The sequence below is a fragment of the Convolutriloba macropyga genome, chromosome 7 (genome assembly GCF_964194025.1).
Source record: "Convolutriloba macropyga chromosome 7, txConMacr16.3, whole genome shotgun sequence".
NCBI classification, from domain to species: Eukaryota; Metazoa; Xenacoelomorpha; order Acoela; family Convolutidae; genus Convolutriloba; species Convolutriloba macropyga.
Window position 1 is genome coordinate 64685847 of NC_134474.1, and position 22723 is coordinate 64708569.

At 36.2% G+C, this 22723-nt stretch overlaps 1 protein-coding gene across 1 annotated transcript in view; it reads left to right on the top strand.

Annotated features, from left to right (window-relative positions):
- LOC142343245 (26S proteasome non-ATPase regulatory subunit 11-like) overlaps positions 1 to 21923 on the top strand; it is a 37969-nt gene extending 16046 nt beyond the window's left edge. The window contains exons 2-3 of the mRNA XM_075395021.1: positions 11860 to 12660; positions 20506 to 21923. Of these exons, the coding sequence (XP_075251136.1) occupies positions 11860 to 12660; positions 20506 to 20745 (1041 nt within the window). The 3' untranslated portion in view covers positions 20746 to 21923. The remainder of the gene's footprint in view (positions 1 to 11859; positions 12661 to 20505) is intronic.
- The last annotated feature ends 800 nt before the right edge of the window (positions 21924 to 22723 follow it).

A 22723-nucleotide genomic window follows, 5' to 3' on the forward strand; every position in this document is an offset into this window, starting at 1 on the left:
CAATTTTTGCAGACCAGCTCAAGACCTAGCTCTGATGGTTGTGCTGATGTTGTTGACGATGACGACAGCTGCGACTCGACTGATGAAGAGGAGCAGTTTACCGAATTTAGGGAACTGTCATCCTTTGATTTGGACTCGGTGTCCGGAAGTTGTCCATCAAGCTCCTCCTTTGGTTATGGTTATTTTACTTTGATTTATTTGAATTATAGGGTTCTAATTTCGTTTTGTTTTAGCCCCACCTGATCCCGGGTTTTTTCCGCGAGAATATGATGAACAGGAGGCAGTAGTGCATTGGAGCGATCTCAGTGACCAAGACGATGATTGTCATGAGATAGAGGGCTGGGGAAACCCTTTCATACTTGATGAAGCTGAGGAGTGCAATGCACAGGATTGTATATCTTTTCAAAGTGTTGTTGATGACGACGGGGATAATTGTGATGAGAGTTATTTTGAATCAGTGCCTCCCAAGCGATCTCGGATGATTGTTCAATACTCAGATGCAGAATAATTTTTCTGGGTTAAAATTTTATTACAAAAATTTCAAAAGTATAGTTTGACTGCAGTGTGGTATTAAAATATCTTATCAAATTTAATTCGTTAATCAATCCAATGTTTTTTACTGCTGCTTCAAGGATTAGTTTTAACTGCTTCGTTGCCTTGAGTCGGTCGCTTGCGTTTCCGTAATCGGCATGCCCTACCTTTTCGAAAATTTTTAATGCTGCGTATATACAGTAGAGTCCACATAGGTTGGAGGAGGGAGATTGCGGGTGAGGGGAAGAAGCAGTCTCATGTATGGTATACTTAGCGGAGTTATCAGAGTAAAGCAAACCCAATCTTTTATAGAAATCTATAAAGAAACTCAATGGAATGTCGAGGCTATTCCAAATTATTATGTTAACAAATGATTTCAGTTTCTTTTTCCGTTGCCTGTTTATAGTAGATACAAGTGAGCTTATTGCAACAAGCAGTATCCAGTGAGTTCCCTTTAGTTTAACAGGTGAAGTGTTAATTATCTGAAAACGTGGCCCCTTTTCTATTCTTGGGAAATTGTCCGCTGACCAGACACCTCCAAAAGAAAATTTGAGCAAGCGAAAATTTCTCATAATGTTTTTTAAGCTGACATTATCCATTGAATATTGTTTGGTTCTTGGAAACGTTCCTTTTTGCATCAATGAACAGTTGACTGAAGCGTTCTCCAATCATAAAGAGCTCAACTGCTTCTGGAAGAGCCTCAGAGAAGAATAATTTGAGAGTAATAGGTGCTCCTGTTAGTTCCGGGAATAATGTAAGGTTTTTTGATGCCTCCTGTGATGATGTCAAATCAAAAGTCACAATAAATTTGTTTGCAAAATCTTCTAGAGAAATTTTGTTTCCACCGTTTGAAGCCGAGTGCTGAGAGACTGTTGTGATACATACGAACATTGCTCTCGGTGTCTATTGGAGTGCCTGCTATTGGTAAACCGTTACCGCGTATAATTTCAATTCTTTTTAAATCGTATTTATTGTACAAAAAAGGATTTGAGTTCTTTGAACCTCTGAACTTGTCGTTTGCCACCATGCACAATGTTAGTCGCCTGATGGGTTCCGTACCAAATATGGACTCTTTGACAAAAGAGTTTTGCCCCGACTGCATAATAAAACTCTTGCATAGGGATTCGATGTAAGGATATCTCGCTGGGGCTTTAAGCAATGCTCTCTCAATGGAAAGCCGAACAGACTCAGTTACGGTTATTTTGCGAACAAATAATGAAGATTTTTCTATAACTGCTGTGAACAACTGGTCAGCGTCATCGCCTAAGCTTATCAAGCTAAATTCGTTGCTAGCGCGATAAAGTTTAATTCGAATATCGACTTCCGGTATCATCAGTTTTTCACAGCTGAAAAAATCTACATAGTGATCCGTAAAGACTGAAGACATATTCTGCTTCCAAGGTAGATTTCATTCGTTTCTGAAGCCATTCAGATTTATTGGCATCAGAGGAGGGTTCGGGATCGTAACAGTAACCTTGACAGGCCGCCCATGTCTCCTTACTATCGCTGTTTGTTGTCAGCTCAGTCTCGAGAAATGCACGATGATGATAACTGTTGTTGCTGTCAGAGATCAGAATTCCATTAGCATATACTTCAACTTGAGAAAACAGACTATGGAGTGTGTTGTTAGCAAACACGACTTTGCTAGCATCATTTATTTTCACGCGATCTTTCCCTTCTGCTGTATAAATTGCTACTTGAAGCCCCAATTGTATGTAGTTAAGGTCCAGGCAATTGCGTTGGTCTCCACTGATTAAAAAGTCCAATGTGGGCCCTCTTGAACCCACTTGTGGGTAAATTTCTTGATCAAATCCACTCTCATAGTTAACTAGAACATTCGGTTTTTCAAAAAAATCAAGAGCTGTATGGGTTACTGGATTTGCAATATCGGTTGCTAGGCTCGTAAACTCGGCCATTTTTAGTACCGTATGTTTGATAAAATATCTTTTCGACTGCGTTTGGGTTTTGTTTCTTTAGAAATGGTCGTACTCGCTCGTCGCTTTTGTGCCGGAGATGTTTTTATCTGCTGTTTGTTTGCTGATAAGAGTGTTTGTTTAGGATGACTCCCGCCGGTCGGCCGGCAAGCGGGCGGAACGGCAGCGCGGATTCGCCCGCCCGACGCGGCTGTTCGCCCCCGCGCGTGCGGCGATCGCGTTCCTGCGACGGTGTCTGCTATGCTTTTAGAAATTGATTTCTTGATAGAAGTTTTTGCTACCGTTTTCAGCCGCTTCTTTCCTGATATTATTTCTCCAATCTCAGGGATTGCAGCGCTCACCAAATTCCGTCCAACTGTTTTAGCAAAAGGAAACGCATACTTTCTCAAAAGTGGTAATGTGCATCGACCAATTCTCACCGCGAGGGCGCCAAGGCCAGCGGCACCTGAACCAAATTGCCTTGCGGGGCCGCCGTGTGTAACATAGTTGTCTTGATTTCTCGCAATTTGTGCGTCATAGTGTGCGTCCATTATTCAATATTGATTCGTAGCGACTGGTTTTACCGTCGGCTGTGGGAAGAATGATTTAATGAGGTAAAAATTGAAATTGTAGTGTTAGCCAACTGCGACCGATTGATAGAAATGGCATTAATGGCCTGTTTCGTCGCGAATTGTTATGGTTATTGATTGAAATGATGACTTCACAACCGGTTTCCACTGCAGGTTGGAGAAAGAATGATGACATATGACTGCTGTGTTTTCATTCTTGTTGGTAACTTTTGTTAGGGGTACGGATCTAAGAAGTGAAGTGAGGGTGCTTCCCAGAATTTCATCTTGGATGAGATCACAGTAAACAAACATCGTATGTCGCCCACCCAGTAGGTCAATAGGATATTTAGGCTCGACTCCTAATTTCAGGAGACTGGTTCCGAGAATGTTTTGAAGTTCTGTAGAAAGAAGTTCAATACTAGAGGGACCTTTAGCTCTGTTTGATTCATCTCCCTCTGTTTGCTCTCCTTCGCTTGTGGCCGTTTGATAATCTTCTGTTGATAGGATACCGCTCATGTTGTCTGTGGACAATAGTTTTAGCTTTTGACTATGACTCGACACGCTCCATTTCAATGGCCAAAACTCTCGTTTACTTCCAAAGGATTTAGAAAAAATCTTTGTCATTAAGTGGTCAAGAGTTGGGTAATAGCCAGCTTCAATTTTGATTCTCAAGTTTCGAGCTTTTTGAAAAGTTGTGGCTGCGTTGGTTGTTCCATGGTGACGGCGGCGACGACCTATTCCGACGTATAATTCGTCAGCACTTGTTGGTTCTATTGACTCGTCGTCGTCGTCGTTGCTGTCGGCTGAATCTGAACTTTCATTTTGAAGTTTGTAAAGTTGTGTATTTCCTTGCGTTACATTTTTGAATTTTGCTGGCCATGAGATTTCTACCAACGCCACTTGCCATTGACCGAATTTTTTGTTGAGGTCAATTGATCTGGGGAGAAAGTTGGTGAAAGATGACATTGTGTTTCCGGGATAGGTGTATGTGGAGGAATTGGAGATTAAATTTATCGAGAAACTATTTGAGTGTTCTACACTAACCATTTTTATGTTTCTGAAAATTTTGTCTGCTCAGATTCGTAAAATCTGCCGTAGATTTGTTCGCTTGTCTCGTGGGAAACTACTCGATAGGTTGGAGGGTTGAGAGTGAGTATCTTATCTATTCTAAATATCTCATGACTGAATTGAATTTTGTAACCACGGTGAAATGTTTCGATGTTTCTTTTAATACGAACAGTTTCACCAACAGCAAAACGTGGTTTCTGGATCTTATCGTTCAGGTTGAGTGATACTAAATAGCTTGTATGTTGCTTTGTGACGCTCTTTGGTGCAAGCCCTGTTGTCCTGTTCACTCGGGCGTTTAATACAGTTACGAAGCTCTGCAAGTTGTCAATGTAAGTGCTGGTGTGGTTTTCGTTTAAATATTTATGTATTAATGATTTGATTGATCGGATGTTGCGTTCTGCAAATGCACTCTTCTTTTCGTTTCTTGTTTGGTAAATGATTATGTCTTTTTGCTCACAAAGTTTTTTAAATGAACCTAGAAATTCTTTACCATCATCAGTCCACACTTTTTCTGGTTTTGTTTTGGAAATCATGGTGACAAAAGCACGCCTCGTTGTTGAGGCGTACTTATCTTTCATTGGTTGGACCCGCAGAAAGCGACTCAATGTATCGACAGCCACTAATAGATAACGAGTATTCCTGTTGTCGTTGGCTAGAGATTGCATATCAGCAAGATCTAGTGACCAGATTTCGTTCAACCGGTAGGATTGTACCTTAAGTCGTAGAAAACGGTGTCGCGTTTGTTTGAATTTGGTATATGTTGAGTTGTGTGTAAGGTAGTTCTCGACAGTCTGCCGTTTGATTCCAGTTTCCTTGATTAACGTGTTAATGCTACCATATGCTGAAGGATGATTGACTTCCGTGAAAAATTTATGTACTTTTTGTAGGTCCTTGTTGTTTGAAAGTGCTGTTGATACAACTCTTTCGCGCTTGCATTTGGTGCAGGTAAAGTTATAGCTGTTGTATTCGTTTGCATTAAGCACCCCAGAGCATTGATTGTGGACCCAACCACATATCGTGCAGTAATAAAGGGGCTTGTTTTTTGTACCTTTTCCTAATTGTTTCTTGCAACTTCCACATTTAAGTTTCTTTGTTGGGCCTGGATTTTTCTCTACTCCGCCTAATATTAGAAGCAGTTTGATAAGTTGCGCTGATAAGATCTTCAGAACTTGGATGCAAACATGGAGAGCCATGTGGTGTTAGAGTCTCTTGTCAGCTTTGGGCTTACTGCTTTGGCGTTTGTGTTTGCAATCAGGTGTTGTGCAATCTTTAATTCCTTTATCAATTCAAGATCTCCTGGAAATTTTTTTTGTTGGATGCTGGATATTGATCAGCAATTCAAATAGATTGCTATCTGATTGAGGGCCTCCTCTTCTGCTTTGTATCCTTCCAGTCTGCTTGTCAACAGTTATTGTGTCTGAATTTTGCAATAGTTTGATAATTGTTTTGGATTTTTCAACTTTACCACTCGACATGCCAGCTGACAATAACTCTTCTACAATTTGTTTTACCTCGTTTCCGCTCAGATTCGTCTGAAGATGCTCATTGGCTAGCATTTCGCGAGGTTCCTGATCTGATTCCTGTTTTAAGTTCTTTTTGTTTAATGTAGCTGCAACGCTCAATTGGGCTGCAATATCAGATTCATTTGCCCTGCTGTCTGATAGTAAAACTTCTTTAACTGATGGGGACTCTTGTTTAATTGTGTTGTTTGCGTTTAGCAGCTCATTGTATGTTTGTTGTGATATGAGAATGAATTTTTGAGCGATCGATTTATTGCAATTGTTCATTTTCAAAATGAATCTGAATTGGCTCGTAGATCAACTTAACAAGCTGCAGTCCTGGATTTGTTGCTAACAGCTTTCGTTTTTGTTTGATTTTAACTTTCTTGTTGCACAGAACTGAAAGAAGGTTTTTGAATTTTTGTAATTTGTTCTGTTTAAGTACACTGTTTGCTAATGAGACATTTCCCTGAACAATGTTATATATATAATCCAGTAAAAATTTTATGAAATTATCATTTAGGTGAAGTATTGCGAAGCGCTTCAGAACAGGTTTGAAGTCTATAAGCAGTTTGAAAGTAGTCCGATGATGTGAAATATTCATCAAGTTCAAGTTTGTTCTGCGAGATTTCTGAGCAGTAAAATATTGTGTGAGGGTCTGTCAGTTTGGAACACAGCCGTAAATGCTCACTGCATCTAGGATCCAGATCAATTAACAAATGACCAAAAGGTTCCTTGGTTGCTAATTTATAGGCCGATAAGACGAGCTTGCGGTTGCCCAGTTGACGGCCAAGTACATCAATTTGTAAGATATCTCTAGGATTCTTCTGCAAAAGCATATGAGTACCATTAAGGTCAATGGCTTTTGAGTTTCGGCTCTTTTGATATAAGTTATGCTTCAGTATTATTGCATGCTGGTTCTTGTGTCGACCAGAAATTACTAAATGCAAAAACTCCTCCTGCTGGCTTGCATCAGTGTAGACGTCGTCAAAAACTATCAGTAGGCGAGCTTTATCGGGAGTAGAATTAATTTTGCTCCAGTCAAGTCCTTGAATAAAACTGATTCCTGTGCCCAAGTTATTGTGGAGTTCGTCATAAATTTTTTGCCAATGTTGATAAACGTATATTATTTTGTCAAAGCAGGGGTAAAACAGTTTTTTCTGTTTAATGAAGAGTTCGGCAACCAATCGAGTTTTGCCTGAGCCACTGGGTCCTACCACCATCATCAACAAATGAGGATCAGTCACTATAACCTTATTCATTTTGGTGTTGGAATTAAACAACCAATACTAAATGCTAGCAGCGACCAAATTTCAGGGCGTTCTGTTGAAAATTTTGTGATGAATAGAAAACAAAGACTAACTGCTATGGCACCGAGTAAAAGAAAAATGTGTAAACTGTAAAAGACTAATGATCTTTCTATGCTTCCACATAGCTTCCACGGTGGCCTTTCTTGGTCGTTCTGATCAAATAAAATTTTGGTTGCAAAATCCAACTGACAGTCTGGCAAGTCATCCCCCATTTTTAAAATGTAGCTCTGGGAGGTGCCTCTGGTGGCGGAATTTGGTCAGACTGTTGCGATATTGAAATAAAATATTCCAATAACCTGAATGCTTCTACTAGCAGCTCTACTTCAGATATTGTGAGATCAATTTCGGTTCGTACCAATACAAACTTCTGACCCACTTTTTTCCAACACTGTTTTCTCAAAATAATTTCTCGTTTGATGCTTGTCTGAGATAAATGAAGAGATGCAAGCTTAGAGATGCGCAGTGTGAATTTATCTGTATCGTAATTATTCATTCAAAAGGGAAGAGCTACAAAGTAGGACCAAAAAACCAGTTTGAACAAAATCCAAAAGATAATTCCTGTAAGGTGTCCAAGAAGAAAGTGGCTTGGAATTTCCGACAACATGTAGACATACCCAGGTCCTATATCATATTGTTCCTTCATAAAGCCGTAAGCATCATGAAAAGCAGCATTTGTTCTCAAGATCTTTGAATTTTTCAAATAGCCATGCAAATTACTGTCACCAGGTCCTATCAACCCACCATGCGGAGCCAATTTGTTAATGATTTGCAGATCGGTGTTCGGATCAATAAACATACAGACAGCTAAAAACGCATTCTTTGTTCTTTTGTTCTTAGGAAACAATTTAGATACAATTTCAAAGTTGCTTAAAACTTTATTAATATCAGGAATTGTTATCATGAAAATGATTACGTAACAAACTGTTTAACAGAGTGCATTTACAGAAAATGATTTGCATAGAAGTTTTTCTTTTATCTGCTTTCTTTTGTTTGTTTTGATGACTCATCGGAATTTTCCTCGTATACGTCACAACTATCCTCTAATGGGGCATCCCAACATTCCCAGCATGTGCACTGTGCGTTGTTCATTCCACATTGAACTTCCAAATAAACTGAGTGGTCAGTTCTGTAAATCGATCCCCACCCAGTCGCTAAAATATCAATATAGTCTTCCAAAGTTTGTTTAAATGGGGAGTCGGTACTCTCAAGGCTCTCAATTTTTGCTATAATTCTCCTCTGATATTCTGTCATGCTTGCAGATTCCAATAGTCTATTCGGGCAAGAGCGTTCAATTTCCCATACTATGTCCATTGCGCTGCAACGCTTAGGTGATATGTCCATTACTGTATCAGCGTTTCTGGTGAACTGCTCGAAGATATCTCCTCGTCTTGTAATATCTGATGAATTAAATCGCAAGAACTGCTCATTGAAGGTCTGGGAAGCGCTTGTTGGCGTAAAAATTCTGGCTTTGATCTCAAAGAGGACTTTACTCTCATGACGGATATAGGATTTAATAATCTTCTCCATGTGTTTTGGACTATCGTTTGAATAGACCAAAATGTGTTGGTGCTCAAATGGTATGTCATTACACCATCTGAACTGCTGCTGTGTCTTTTGTGGCTCATGGTTAACAACTGCAAACTGCCATTCCGTAAATTGGTCAATCCAATGTGCTAGTCCTTTCGGCTGAACTTGCGTGGTGAGGTTGCCCTCTCTTTGCGATCAACTTTGCGTCTTTTTGTGTTTAGCTCAAAGGAAAACTGAGATGGAATTAGGACTTGAGCGCTGTAAACAATATATCGGAAGTTATCTGAGGTTTCTGGACTGTTTTTCATGGTTATTTTTGATAAATGCGAGAAGTTTACTTCTTCGTTGTTTTTATAGAGCGATTTCTTTAATTAGGTCTGATAAAAACCCAAAACTGAGATAGCTTTGATAACAAAGACAAAAGTGAGATAGTTTTGTTTGTTTGTGTTTGATAAATTATAATGGAATCCAAAAGGCAACGTAACCCAGGTGATTATGCGTTTACGCGAGTTACCATCTGGGCCATGTTGCCTTATTTCAGGTTTATTGTTTAATGATTTAAAAAGAAAACTTAGTTAGATTATGTATTGGTTAAGAAAATATTGCATGACTATTCGGCGAATCGCTAATCGCAATCGTACTATAAGTTTGTATTACTCAGCTTTAGCGTGATTTCGTCTAAGAAGTTTTGGTATCCGTAGCTCGGCAATGTAGGCATGCTTCCAGCACTAAGCTGTATGATTTTGAAGTTGGTCCGAGACTGGGCTGGGAGGGATCCTATTTCTGTGCGGTAGACCACCCCAAATTTTACTACTGCGAGCGTTAGCTGAGGGATTTTATCACGAGCAGTTTTTAGCTCAAACTCTCTTTTTCAGTTCAATATGTTTGTATTGCATGCCTAATTTAGTACGAGTGCCTTCGGAAGCAATTTTTTAAGCATCTGAAGCAAAAAAAAATAAACTTCTAGATTCGATTTTGAGCTTTTTTACCATTACGCTATATTGGACGCTTTTTAAATCAGATTTTTTGTTCTTCATCATTGTTATAGCATTTGGTGGATTTCCCTTTCTCAAATTAGTTCTTTTAGGTGTTTTGGCTGTATTTGAATATAATTGATTTTATTTTTGTTGTTCTTGTTGAAGATAATTGGGTTATTTAAGCAAATTGAAGCCGATTTTTTGTTATATTTTAATGCATAATTCTTTTGATTTTAGGCTTCTCGCTTCGTTTGTTCTTGATCAGTTTTTAGTTTAGGTCTGTTCTATAGGTTTTAATCCTTAAAGATGCCGTTGAAGACTAGTTCGGGCTCTGTTCACTGAAATAAAATAAATAATGCAAATTTTTTGTTTTTTCGTTCGTTATATTTTTGTTGTTAAATGTTTTTGCCAGGTGTCGGATGTGTAAATGGCGGAGCAAATTCGGTAATAAAACCTGCTCCCAAAATAATTGATGGAAGGTAGATTTTTAGCATTTTGCAGATCATTTTGTTCAACATTTCGGAAAATTTTTTAGAAACAGGAATTGAAATGCGTGAAAGTTTTCAGGTCAACTTTTTGAAGAAGAGATTGTGTTGTCTGTTCATTTCGCGTATTTGAGAGAGCGAGAAAAGAAGGGGCAAAAAATTTTTTAATAAGCGAGCAATAGTTTTTTGGTCACATGTGACTTTTGAAAGTTTTTTTTTGTCCTCCGAATTTTTTCGTCAATGGTTTTTTCTCAATTATCTAATCTGGTAAAAGTGCGGTGCGTTTGGAAACATTTTTGAGCATCTAAAGCGAGTTTTGGTGTCTGTTATTTTTTCCACTTACCTTGTTTGATTTTTTCACCAATTTGTGTTGCTCTTTAATTTGTGATTGCATTTTGGGAGTTTTGTGGCTAAAATTAGTTGTTCTAGCACTTCGGGGTTATCTCTTGATAATTGTCAATTTAAATTTGTTTCTGTTATAGAAAATCGAATAATTTTTTGTCAATTGTCTTTTTTAACGTTTTCGCATTTCTTTGAATTTTATGGTGTTTGCTGTAGTTTTTGATCAATTCTTAAATAAGAGCAATCCTATAGGTGTTATTACTATGAAGTGACACTTGAAAGCTAGACAAATCACTTTTCACTGTAATGAATTGTATAAATTTTTGGTTTTATTCAGGTTTTTTCTTTGCTCTTTCAATTTGTTGTTTAATATTTGGCTGCGAAATATTGGGTAGGTGATTGAGTGTAATTAAAGTTGTTCCTCATGCAATAATTGAGGAGCTGCATTTTACCGTTTTTGTAGAGCCACATGACGTCACAATCACTTCAAATCTCCTTTTTGTTCATTCGTTACTGCAATTTCGACTGAGCTGAGTGCGTGACATAATTTTTTCTATTTTAGTGGATTAAGTATTTCTTCAGTCAAGTGGTTAAGTTTTTGGTCGCATAAGTTACCTTACTCTCAAAAATGATTTTGTCACTGCAATTAAATGTTATTTGGAGCTGCTTATAAAAGCAGCAATGTTTTATACAGAATCAAAAGATAAATTCTAGCAATTATTAAAAAGAATAGATGGTTCTCTTTTTTTTTAATGGCCGCCGTTAGCTTCTCAACTGATTTTTTAGGCACTCTCTTTTCTTTAATTCGCTTTAACTTTCGGTCACGTTCTTCGTTTTACATAATTCAAGATTTTCACGTTTTACTCCAGAGTTACGTCATTCACTGTTCAACTGAACGAATTTTAAATTTTTCACTCATTGATTTACGCAATGTAGTAAATACGTTCGGTGTCAAAAGAGCAAAATCAAAAGAAACGGATAAACTGATAAAGCCCGGTCTTTAAATCTTAGTGCCTTATATCAAAGTTCATTGGAGTGATTGCTGGCTGACATTAGTATTAAGCCTAATAGTTTGAAGTTGAGAAGCGAGAATTTGGTTTTAGAATCTAACTGAAACTGCACGCCGAATTTAAACACTTTCGAACTCAGAAAAAAATTTTGTCAATTTCTATCTCTATTTTCTTTTTCTGTTTCAATCTTGATATGAGTTAAGATGCTTTTAACGGTAGCTATTTTCCGGCTATTTATCTGTTGGAGACTGCAGATCTACAAAGCTATCGCGGCTATTTTCTGTCAATCTGCCAACTATGTTTTCAAATGTCACAAAATGGTTTCTTTTCAACAGGAGCCTGTAAGCCCATTAGTAATTTTAAGTTAAGTTGGAGTGAAACACCCTATTTTTAATCATTGCTCAAAACAATTCTATTTTTAGAAGCGGTTTTCAGAAGAGTCTATATAGAAATTCTGTCAAGCAAACGCTTTTTGGTACCATAAAATGAAACTGGAACTTTAGTTAAAACATGAAGTTAAAATACTGCGTTTCCTTTCAAATTTTGAACGTTTTGATAGCTTCTTGATAAGTGCTCCCAGGTTTTTGTATGAAAAATAGGAATGTGTTGAGTATTCATTTTTTTATAGGTCAGCAAAGCTAAGGCGGCCAAAATGGTGCGAACGCTCATTGACCTTTACTTGGACATGGAGGCCAAAACAGGGGTCGAGATTCAACTGTGTAAAGACTGCATCGAGTGGGCAACCACAGAGAAGCGGATATTCCTCAGACAAAATCTCCAGGCTAGATTGGTCGAACTTTACTTCACTTTCGGGCAATTCCAAGACGGTATTGACCTTGCTGCCAAACTACTGGACGAGCTGAAGAAAGTGGATGACAAGTCACTGCTGGTGGAAGTGTTCCTACACGAAAGCAGAATTTATCACGCCTTGGGCAATATCTCGAAAGCGCGTGCCTCGCTAACGTCGGCAAGGACCACAGTCACTACCATATACTGTCCTCCAAAACTGCAAGCTCAGCTCGATTTGCAGTCTGGAATTATTCACGCCTCAGAAGAGAAGGATTTCAAAACTGCCTACTCGTATTTCTATGAAGCTTTCGAAGGCTTTGACAGTGTCTCTTCGCCACATGCATTACGCGCTCTTAAATACATGCTTCTGTGCAAAATCATAATGAATCAAGCAGATGAAGTGAAATCTATTGTGAGTGGTAAGTTGGCGTTGAAGTACAATGGGAGAGATATCGATGCTTTGAAGAATATTGCAACAGCCTATCATGAGAAGCAACTGTTAGTGTACAAGAACTATGTACAAGAGTACAGTGATGTGTTCCAAAGTGACCCAGTTATGGTGCACCATTTGAAGAAATTGTATGAACGACTAATGGAGCAGAATCTGTGCAGAGTTGTACAGCCTTACTCTACAGTTCACGTGAGTTCCCCTTTTCCGTCCAAAATGGGCTAGAACCTATAGAACTCCTAATTAACGGAACTTAACCAAATTTTTTGTGTTGCACCAGCTTGATTTTGACTCTGTATTCTTTGTTTAAAAGCTTCCCCGTCAGAAAGTATCAAAAAGACAAGGAGGCTCGGTAATGTGCGGTTGGAGGTTCCCACCCCGCTCATCCACGATTTTGGCATAATTGTCTACCAAATGAGGAACCGATAGAAAACCCCAAAAATTCAAGAATTTTTCAAAAAATTTGTTGTATGAACGAAAAGATAGCCTCTGAAGCAAATAACTCAGTGGAGTAAAAAAATGATGCATTGATTGATGAGATATGTCAATATTAAGAAAGCGAGTCAAGACAAACAGCAATATCAAACAACAACAACAAACATTAATTACATCAAAAAATTTATGTCTGTTTTAAAAAACAAAACCTAATAACAAAGTCAAAATAGCGTCAGATGAAACTGAAACAAAACAAAATAACTTGTAATTCACAGAAATATATGGGACCAATCGATAATAAGGGTTGGTAACAATTAGACAATAAAGAACAAAAACAGTAGATTTGAAAAATTCGCCTGTTATTTTTTTAGAAATAATTCCAAAGTAATGAAAACCGTTAGAAATCAACTAAAATATCCCATAGGTGTAGGATTACCAATGCTTCTATAGAAGGAATTAAGAACTGCCGGTGTTCAATTTTTTATGCGGTTACAAAACAACAAGTAGACAACAAACAATAAATCAGTTAAGTTTTGCCAGAAAATGCATTCGAAGCCGTTAAGCCATACTTTGGCCCTCAAAAAATGTTTGATTGCACCTTCTTCAAACACCGGTAATGCATTTTAGCATATCTCATTAATGAAATCAGGTAACAAGTAGACAAAAGAGAAAAAAAGGCAAAAATAAGTAATGCTTGTTTTTCGAAAAAAAAAACTATTTCCAAATACATGAAAGCCAGTAATTACAAAATGAAATAATTAAATAGGTTCGTTCATTCTTCCAAAGGAAGCCCTTGAGACATGCCTTCATCCAGAATATACCTTACGTCTACAAAAAGAACGTAAAATATGACAAAAATAAAAAAATTAATTTTCTTTTGTGAAAAACCCGTATCGAAACCAGTACATTTCCAAAGACATGAAAGCCATTAATTACAAAATGAAATAATTAAATAGGTTCGTTCATTCTTCCAAAGGAAGCCCTTGAGACCTGCCTTTATCCAGAATATACCTTACGTCTACAAAAAGAACGTAAAATATGACAAAAATAAAAAATTAATTTTCTTTTGTGAAAAACCCGTATCGAAACCAGTAAAGTCATGACGACTTCTTTTTAAAAACATTAGATTTTGTGTCACCAAAACCTTTGACACCGTCCCTTAACAATTTTGTCTTATTTGGCCTGTAAATAACGATAGCAGGTTGAAAAAGTTGAAAAGTTTTTTTTTCTTTTTGAAAACAATTGTTTTCAATGAGATGAAAGCCATCAGCTATCTACTAATATCAGAATGTCGGCCCATCTATTCTTCCATGATAAGCCAATGAAAAAGGATCATTGTACAGGAAATTTCATACGACTAAAAAGACAAAGTAAAAACGACAGTTAAAGACAAAATTAAAAAAGAATCAATTAAAATCTTTGAGAAAGTTTTGTCGAAGCCGTTAAAACCAGAGTCTATATCCTTAAGGATTTTTATATTATCGAATGTGCCTTATTTTGAACGCCAATTATGTGATGTATGAACTGTCAATAACGTGATAATGTGACAAACTGGAAAACATGAAAAATGGGCAAATACCTGAAAATAAAAATGTGGAATCTAGTAGTATCAAAGCCAGAAAACCATAAATTCAAGTGTAAAACCACAATAAACATTAAATTTTAATTAAGTACAAAGAATAAGCATTCTTTCCTTGCTGACACTAAGCTGTAAGTTGACTAAATTACGAAAAAAATTGAAGCAAAATGCAATAAGCCATTACTTATTTGAAGATCAGTTACTTTTAAAAGTCAAAACGACCATAAGCTTTCGAGTAATAAACTGGATACAATAATTTGGAGCTTATTAGGAAGCGAATTGCACCTCTCACTAGTGAGCTTTGATTGGAAATGTTCTGTTATTTAATTAATATATAAAAAGATCGAATTTTTTTCATAAAAAAGAGCGACTGATTACAATCCCAATTATTTTTGGATTTTAACAGTCCAAGATTGGTCCAAAACTAGCTCTGCTACTGCTGTTTGTCCCTTAAGAACGCTTATTTTTTCGACTGTTATGGATTTAAATATTTTAGTTAAAAAATCAAAAAAATGTTGCGTTTGTGATAATCAACGAGTAAAGTTAGCAAAAAACGGCAAAGTTTTAATTATGGAGCACTCGCAACGGAATTTGAAGTAAAAATAGCCCCCTTTTGAGTCTAGAAAGATTGTGTTAGTGGTGCTTGCGTGTGTACTTCCTGCAAATTTAATCAAAGGGGACTGAAGAAACTTATTTCGTGCTGTTTTTGATGAAAGTCTGAATTTTGAAATATTTAGCCAGAATTTTTGACAAAAAAATAAAATGAAAATAGCTGACAATGTTTTTTTTTACTTTAAGAGTAAAATTAACAACACTTTCTTGAAAAAATTTAACAAATTTTAGCAAATTTAACGAAATTTTGTCAAAAATTCCTGAAAATGTGAATAAAATCAACGGAATTCACTCCATTTTCCCAAAAGTTTAAACCTCGATTACTCCCTGTAAAAAAAGAAAATTAAAAAATTCTTTTGAGTTTCATATTCTACACTGGACAAGCTTTCTAATGATACAAGTCTCAACTCTCTACGATGAATATATCGATCGGCCAAAAGTTTCTGAAAAAAAAACCATTTGAGTATATAGTTCCTCCCCCTTCAAGAGGGGTAGGAACAAATATGGCTCAACAAGAATCGTTAATGTTCGAGCTGTAACCAGCATAAAAAGGCACTGTTTACAGGGAAAATAGTAAGTTGTAAGCAGATGAACAGAAAGACCTTGTCAAAATAGACAGATTGTCGGATAACTATCTGTTTACATAAAATGCCTGTAAACCTTTTTAAAGTGTTTTTGTTCAAATACCTTATTTTCTAAATTGAGTTTTTCAATTTGTTAAGCTTGTTAGCTGTCGAGTCATGCAATTCAGGCACACAAATTTCACGTTGAATTTTTTCCCTATTTCAGTGGGGTGAACTTTGTTGATCAATTAGTTTTTGTTTTATTTTAAAGAAAGAATTTCTCCGGTGTTAATAATAAACAAAATAATATAGAAACATATTAATTTAAGAGACCCAGAGGGGACAGGCAACGGGACGAGCGGTCCGCTAAATCCTGCCCTTCAATTGGACCACTTATTATATCTAAATATCCAAAAATATCAAAAATAAAAAAAATATATATTTTTTTGGATAATGGGTTAAGTCTAGTTCTTCTATTAAGTATGATGCCATACTATTTTATGCCAGAATCGCCGGTCAGCATTGTTCTTACCCTACCATGTATTGCTTTTAGCGTTCAATTAAATTTTCAAAAAAAAAAACGTTTTTTCCACAGAAAAGCCATCCCTATCTGGGTACTCCTTTAGCATGCAGGATAAAGGTAAGGAAAATTACCAGCTCAAAAGCTGAAAATATGTTTCACTAATTCTTGATTATTGAGTAGATAGAAGTCTTTTAATTTATGATAAAATAGGCGAATTTCATTTGTTGTATATCCTGTTGAGCTCTCAAACAAGTTTTGCGTGGCAAGCACATTGTACAGCCTAGCAGCTCTATATCTGACTGAGCACCTTCAATTTTAATTTTACAAAATGGTTCATTCAAAAGGCAGAAAGCATCACTTCTAGTAATTTTTGGTTTTTCAAAGACAAATAGGTCATTCAAAAACGTTTTAGAATGCAATTGGTTTATAGACCTTAGAACAAATTTCAAAAGCTCATAGATGTGCAGTTCATAGACCGTAAGAATTTTGTTCTAAACAAATATATCTTCGCTGTGATCCATATGTTTGCGAAATTGAATTTTGAAATTTTCTTCTGAAGATATATTTTTGATAGAGAGGAATATGATATACATCCATAAACCAAGATACCATATTAGATGATAGGGTTAATATTTCTTTTGTTATATTGTATTAATTGCCTCCTAGGAACATAGTGTCTTAACTTAGATATTATCCCGCACTGTTTTTCTTTTTAACATAATCGACATGTGAAACAAAAGACAGTTTATAATCCAAGCGTATACAAAGATACTTACACAGGCTCAAAGAAATTAAACAGTTATTAAGAGTATAGCTATTTCCGGAAGCACTATTTCCTATGTTCGTTTGCACAGTTTTCGTATTATTCAAACAAAATTTATTGGAATTCAGCCAATTGCTTACTTTGTTTAAATCTGATTGAATTTCATTTTGTGTAAGTCCTATGGAGCAAATATTGGTGTCATCAGCAAATAGTGTAATTTTGCTAGCTTTGCAGCATGAGGGTAGATCATTAATATAGATAATAAATAACAAAGGACCCAAAATTGATCCCTGAGGGACCCCGCAGTTTACTGGTAGCCAAGAGGAAGAAGCGCCATTTAATTCGACCCTTTGGTATCTCGTAGTTAGGTATGACTGAAACCAAGCACGGCATTACCCCGTACACCATAGGTTTCTAATTTAGTTAACAAAATTATGTGATCTATTGTGTCAAATGCTTTTTTGAGGTCCAAAATGACACTAAATTGATTCGTTCTTATTGGCTCGTATTTTTTCGATTAGATGAATTAAAGCGTCAATGGTACTATGTTTTTTGCGAAAACCAAACTGGCTCTTTGTTAACAGACTGAACTTCTCAAAGAAATGGTATAATCTATTGAACATCACTCGTTCAAAAATTTTGCTCCAGATCACTAATAAAGATATCGGTCTATAGTTGTTTTCATCAGTTTTATCACCTTCTTTATGAAGAGGTAAAACTTTTGCCTTATTAATTCACCTGGGAATTTTCCTTTCTTGAATGATAGATGGATGAAATATGTCAACAACGGCGCTACATTTTGACCTGTCGTTTTCACCAACACATTGCCAATTTCATCCTGCCCAGATGATGTTTTATTATCCGAGCTATATATGATCTCAATAACCTCACTTTGATCAGTTTCAAACAGCTGCATACTTTGTATTTGATTCTCTATGGGTTTTAACGGTTGATGAGGAATCATGTGTGCGACATTTTTCCCTACTCCTGTTAAGAATTTGTTGAAACAATTGGCAACATCTCTTTTTGATCTTTTACCTTTCCATTATAGCTGAAGGGAATGCTTTGACTACGAATGCTTTTGCCACTTAAATCATTGAGTAGTTTATATGTCTGTCTTGAGTCTCCGACGCATTTACTTAAAGTTTTTTGAAAATATTGCTTTTTAGCTTTTGATGAGTAAATCTAACTTTTTTCTAAATTCCTTGAATTTCTCCATAAATAGAGTTTTCTTGATTGATTCCATTTGCAATGGGCGTCAATTTTTGTGTTCTCAAGTTTTTAATCTCGTTGCATAGCCATTTTGGATTTTTAGACTTCGAGGCTATAAAGGTTTTCATAGGTGCAAATTCGTTTGTTATCTCCAGGAAAGAATCGTTGAATAGCTTGAACGACTTTCGCACACTTTGGCAAGTCAAAATATGAGTCTTTATCAAATTCAACTTGTTGCTTAGGCAAAAGAGTAATTCTTGATGCATTTCGGATCTTTGAGAAAGGATAAAATGCGACAAGTTTAGGCACAAGTTTAGGCACCCGCAATATACTGAATTAAAAGTATGTCTATAGATGGACCACTTTCAAGTGTCCATTTTTGTTGACCAAGATGGTAAACAGTTTTTTCTGTATTGTCTTTGTATTGCTTTTAAAGTTCGCGAAAAAACGCTGAGCCCATTTTCAGAGGTAGGAGGACCAATTTGTTGTTGTCTTACCATAGGGAAATAATAAGAAACAAATTAAGAGTTCTCGGAGTCCCCCAATAACTCGTTTTTTACAAATATCTGAAAACCCAATCGTAGGGAGACTTTTGTTCTCTCAATGAAAAGATATTTAGAAACCACGTTTTTTGAGCAAAAAATTACAGGATCACCTCTCTCGACAGAAAAAAAGCGAAGAACTGAAAATTTGTGCAAAAGTTGTCCCCACAGTCCAGTTAATTTCCTTTAGAAGCCAGTTTTAGCATCCAATTAGAACAAACAATCCAAAACCCCAAAATTGTCAATATTAAAAGGCTAATTTTTCACATTGTGTTTTGGGCAGACGTAGTTAAACAATTATCTGAAAACGGAAGAGCGGGGGGGGGGGGGTAATTTTTTCAGGATGAAATTTTCTCAAATTTGGCAAAAGCGATAAAAAATCAGCATTTTGGTTAAAAATAAACAAATTCTTCGAAAACCTGTCGAAAATTCCCAAAATTGTTTCCTAAAATTCCCAAAAATTTTTAAGTTGCGGACGTTGTCTGTGTCACTATATTTTACGAAATGACTTTTAAAAATTCTTTTGTAATGAACTTTAGATGCAGAACTTCAAATTAATACCACAATTGTAAATTGATTCATACAATTTGTAGTCCTCAAAACCTCTTAAATGATTTAAAAGCTAATTTGTTAATTTCATCGGAAACTTTTTTGCTGTCGAGCTACTATTTTTTCAAGTGGTCTTTTTTTCGGCGGCTTGATGCTAAAGCGATCTGCTTTGACTTGAAATTTTGCTAAAAATAGTTCTGCATGGCAGCTGTAACTGTTGATTCGTGTATTGGCTGAAATGGTAGTTGATATTTTTTTTTAGTTTCCGAAAAAAATCAATCGTATCATTTCAATAAAATAGTCTCTCTTTTTTCTACCCCAGCAATCTCGTATGCTCCAATTTTGTTTTCTAAATAAGTATGCTCTTTTCTAAACAGAATAGTGCATATGACTGAACACGATAACGTTTGAAACGGTTTTTAGCAGCAATTGTGGAAAGCAGTTGTGAGTTGGTTTTTTTCAGGAGATACTTGACTTATTGATAATTTAACTAATTGTTGAGATGAATTTCTAAGTATTTGACGTATTTTCACTCTTGGATAGTTTTTTTAACTACGGTTACTGTGTTGATATCACTATTTTTAATTCCTCTGAAACGAAGTTTGTCGCAATTATTTTAGTCCTGTGGTTTTTTGTATGCCATTTTTTGCTTGACCGATTTTTTATCCGACTCATTTGACTTTTTTTAAAAAAAACCAAGATAAACAGATAGCGCTTTGAGGGCATTAAGTGATCGAGCAGCTCTCTTTGAGCTTTAATAAGTATGCGATTCATCAAAACTGTTTTAAGGAGACAATGTCAAGGTGTGAAGAGCGGTTCTTAGTCTTAACTGTTTGATGCCCCTTTGTCAACCCCTCAGTCATTTTCTTGATGGATATAGAGCTCATACGTTCGAGTTGATTGATATATTGATGAAGGCATAGAGTTATTAATTTATCAAATTTACATTATGAAAATTTTCAATGTAATGAAATTCTACTGTGCCTTAAAATGGTGCCAACTGTTTTAGGCTGGGATGCTTTCAAAATGTGAAGTTTTTCTGAACTAGAAAGTGGGGCTTGTATGAATTTCACATTTTTTCAGATGTGACAACATTTAAAGTTACCAAATGGACATTAATTAAATTCTTGTTTTTGTTTTTCCCCTCGTACTAAGGGAGGTTGGTGTCTAAAACTCCTCTCATCACCATTTGCATGATATTTGGTCAGAGGGGAATGTTTCAAACCTCGGATATGCCATTTTTTTCACCCTATGTGCAGGTGCGGAAAGTGGCAGAACTTATTGAGCTCCCAGAAGCAGACGTTGAGAAGAAGCTGAGTCAGATGATTTTGGATGGACTGTTGCGAGGTACCATTGACCAGGGATCCGGAGTACTGGAGTTGTTCCAGACAGACGACAAAGACAAAACTTACGAGGCAGTCTTGGAGACGATCCAGAATCTGGAAAAAGTCATGACGTGTCTTTATGACAAATCCAAGAAGTTGACATACCTGAATTGAAGTTGTTGAACGGATGCTTCTGTTTTTTCCTCAGAATGATTGTTGAATTACATTCACAATCGAACCAATAATTCAATTGTCCAGCAATGTGTTGTAGTTTTTGATGAAAGTAAATTTAAAAAAAAATAGAAATTCTTTGTGCATATATGCCGTCTTCTGTGTAACTTTTAACACGCATCGGAAAGCAAAAACCTTTTTCAAAGATCTTATTTAAAAAATTAAGCATGTGCCAAGAAAAAAGTTGTTGTCAAGTTAAGGAAAGATTTTTGTGAGATTGGCTTTGGCTCTGCGGCAGCTATTAAGACCTTTGAATAAAATTCAACATGGGAGGAGGGCTTGTTTCACAAATAAGCGTACTGCTTAGGGTTGCTAATCTTTCCCCCTTAACGACCTCTACTTGAAAGCAATGCAAAGACGGAATATTTCGGAAGGTTTGATGCATGAAATGTTTACACTTGACAGATTGTTCAACCTTCACACTTGTTTGAAAGTTGAATATTCGTTCTTGTTCAGTGAGTGATCAAACTGTCAGTTTACGTAACAGCTTGTGCTTTCTGCCTACACGAAGTCTAGGCTCTACTTTGAAGCTATTTATGCTGAACGAAGCGTGAATGTAATTGGAGGTCATAAATTCTCAATTGAAGTTTGTTCAACACTCAAACCAGACTTCACTTATTTAGTTCAACATTTATGTACGCAAAAATCGATCGAATAAGCGTGAACAAATTTGTTTGTTTTGTCTTTGTTAAGCATTGCTGGTACCTACTGTTGTTTGTTTATATGGACTTGAAGTGACAAATTTCGAGGGAAGCGGCGAATGAAGTGATGAATTATATATTGTGAATAGTTTTTGTTCCTTAATGAGAATAATCTTTATGATGATAGTTTTGTTCCCGTTGTCTGCAAATTCTTTTCAACTCACAAGTTTTGTCGCCTAAATTTTTCTGGCAGCTATTTAAAATTAGGGTTTTAATTCAGATCATTAGTCTGCATAATGCTTTTATAATTGTAGTCCCGGATTAGCATGGTTCAATTTTGAGCTCAAAATGTTGAAAAGAAGTTACTCATGGCGTAAATGTTTTTGGAGAAGTAATGTTGTAAAGATGTTTTAGTCTTTCTAATTAACTATGATTACTAAGTTTTGCGAGCGATATGCTTTGAATTAATTTTGAACAACAGTGTTGTTGTCTTCCCCGTTTTGTTCAGATGAAGGAATTGCCTTGATACTTGCAAAAAAGAGCTGACGTCACATCTGGGATGATGATCTTCGCCTTTAGTCTTGCTAGCTTTGTTGAGAAATTTGCATCATTCTGTTAATAACGATAGCTAAGTCATAATTAAATAATTCTGCACTTGGTTGTAATAATTTGTACAAGACGCATCGAACAGCTCTTATGGTTGGATATACATCCAAAGTCGGTGTTTATAATTATACACAGAAATGTATGATATGCAACGCAGAGATTGTTCCAATCTATGCGAATATTGCTTACACGTACGAGTCTTAACAGATTAGTTTTACGGTAATCGATCGCGCTCTATCAATTGCAAATTAGTTCCTATACCTCTCAAACGAAGTTGTAGCAATTATAATAGTCCCGTTTGTCTATTTTATAATTTTTTGTACTGCTGCATTTTCGTCTGATAGTTTTATTTTCGTCTGAGAATTTGTTTTTTTGCCATCAGAAACGTGATATTAAGTCGCTGAGCTTCTTCGAGCTTTACTAATCTTGGTGTACAATTCACTGAACCTGCTGAGAAGACATATCAAGGTGCGAAAACCAATTTTTTGTTTGTTTAGATCCCTCTGCACACCCCTTCTCCAGGAAATCGGGTTAATTTTTTAGAATTCGTTTTTACTTTTGCCTGAAGTGCGGAATTCCGTTACATTTGTGTCCGAGTAATAGTCATGTCCTGTTTTTTATCTGAAACAGTCTTGAACTAAAGCTTAAATACAGGACCTGATTAGGATAACTAT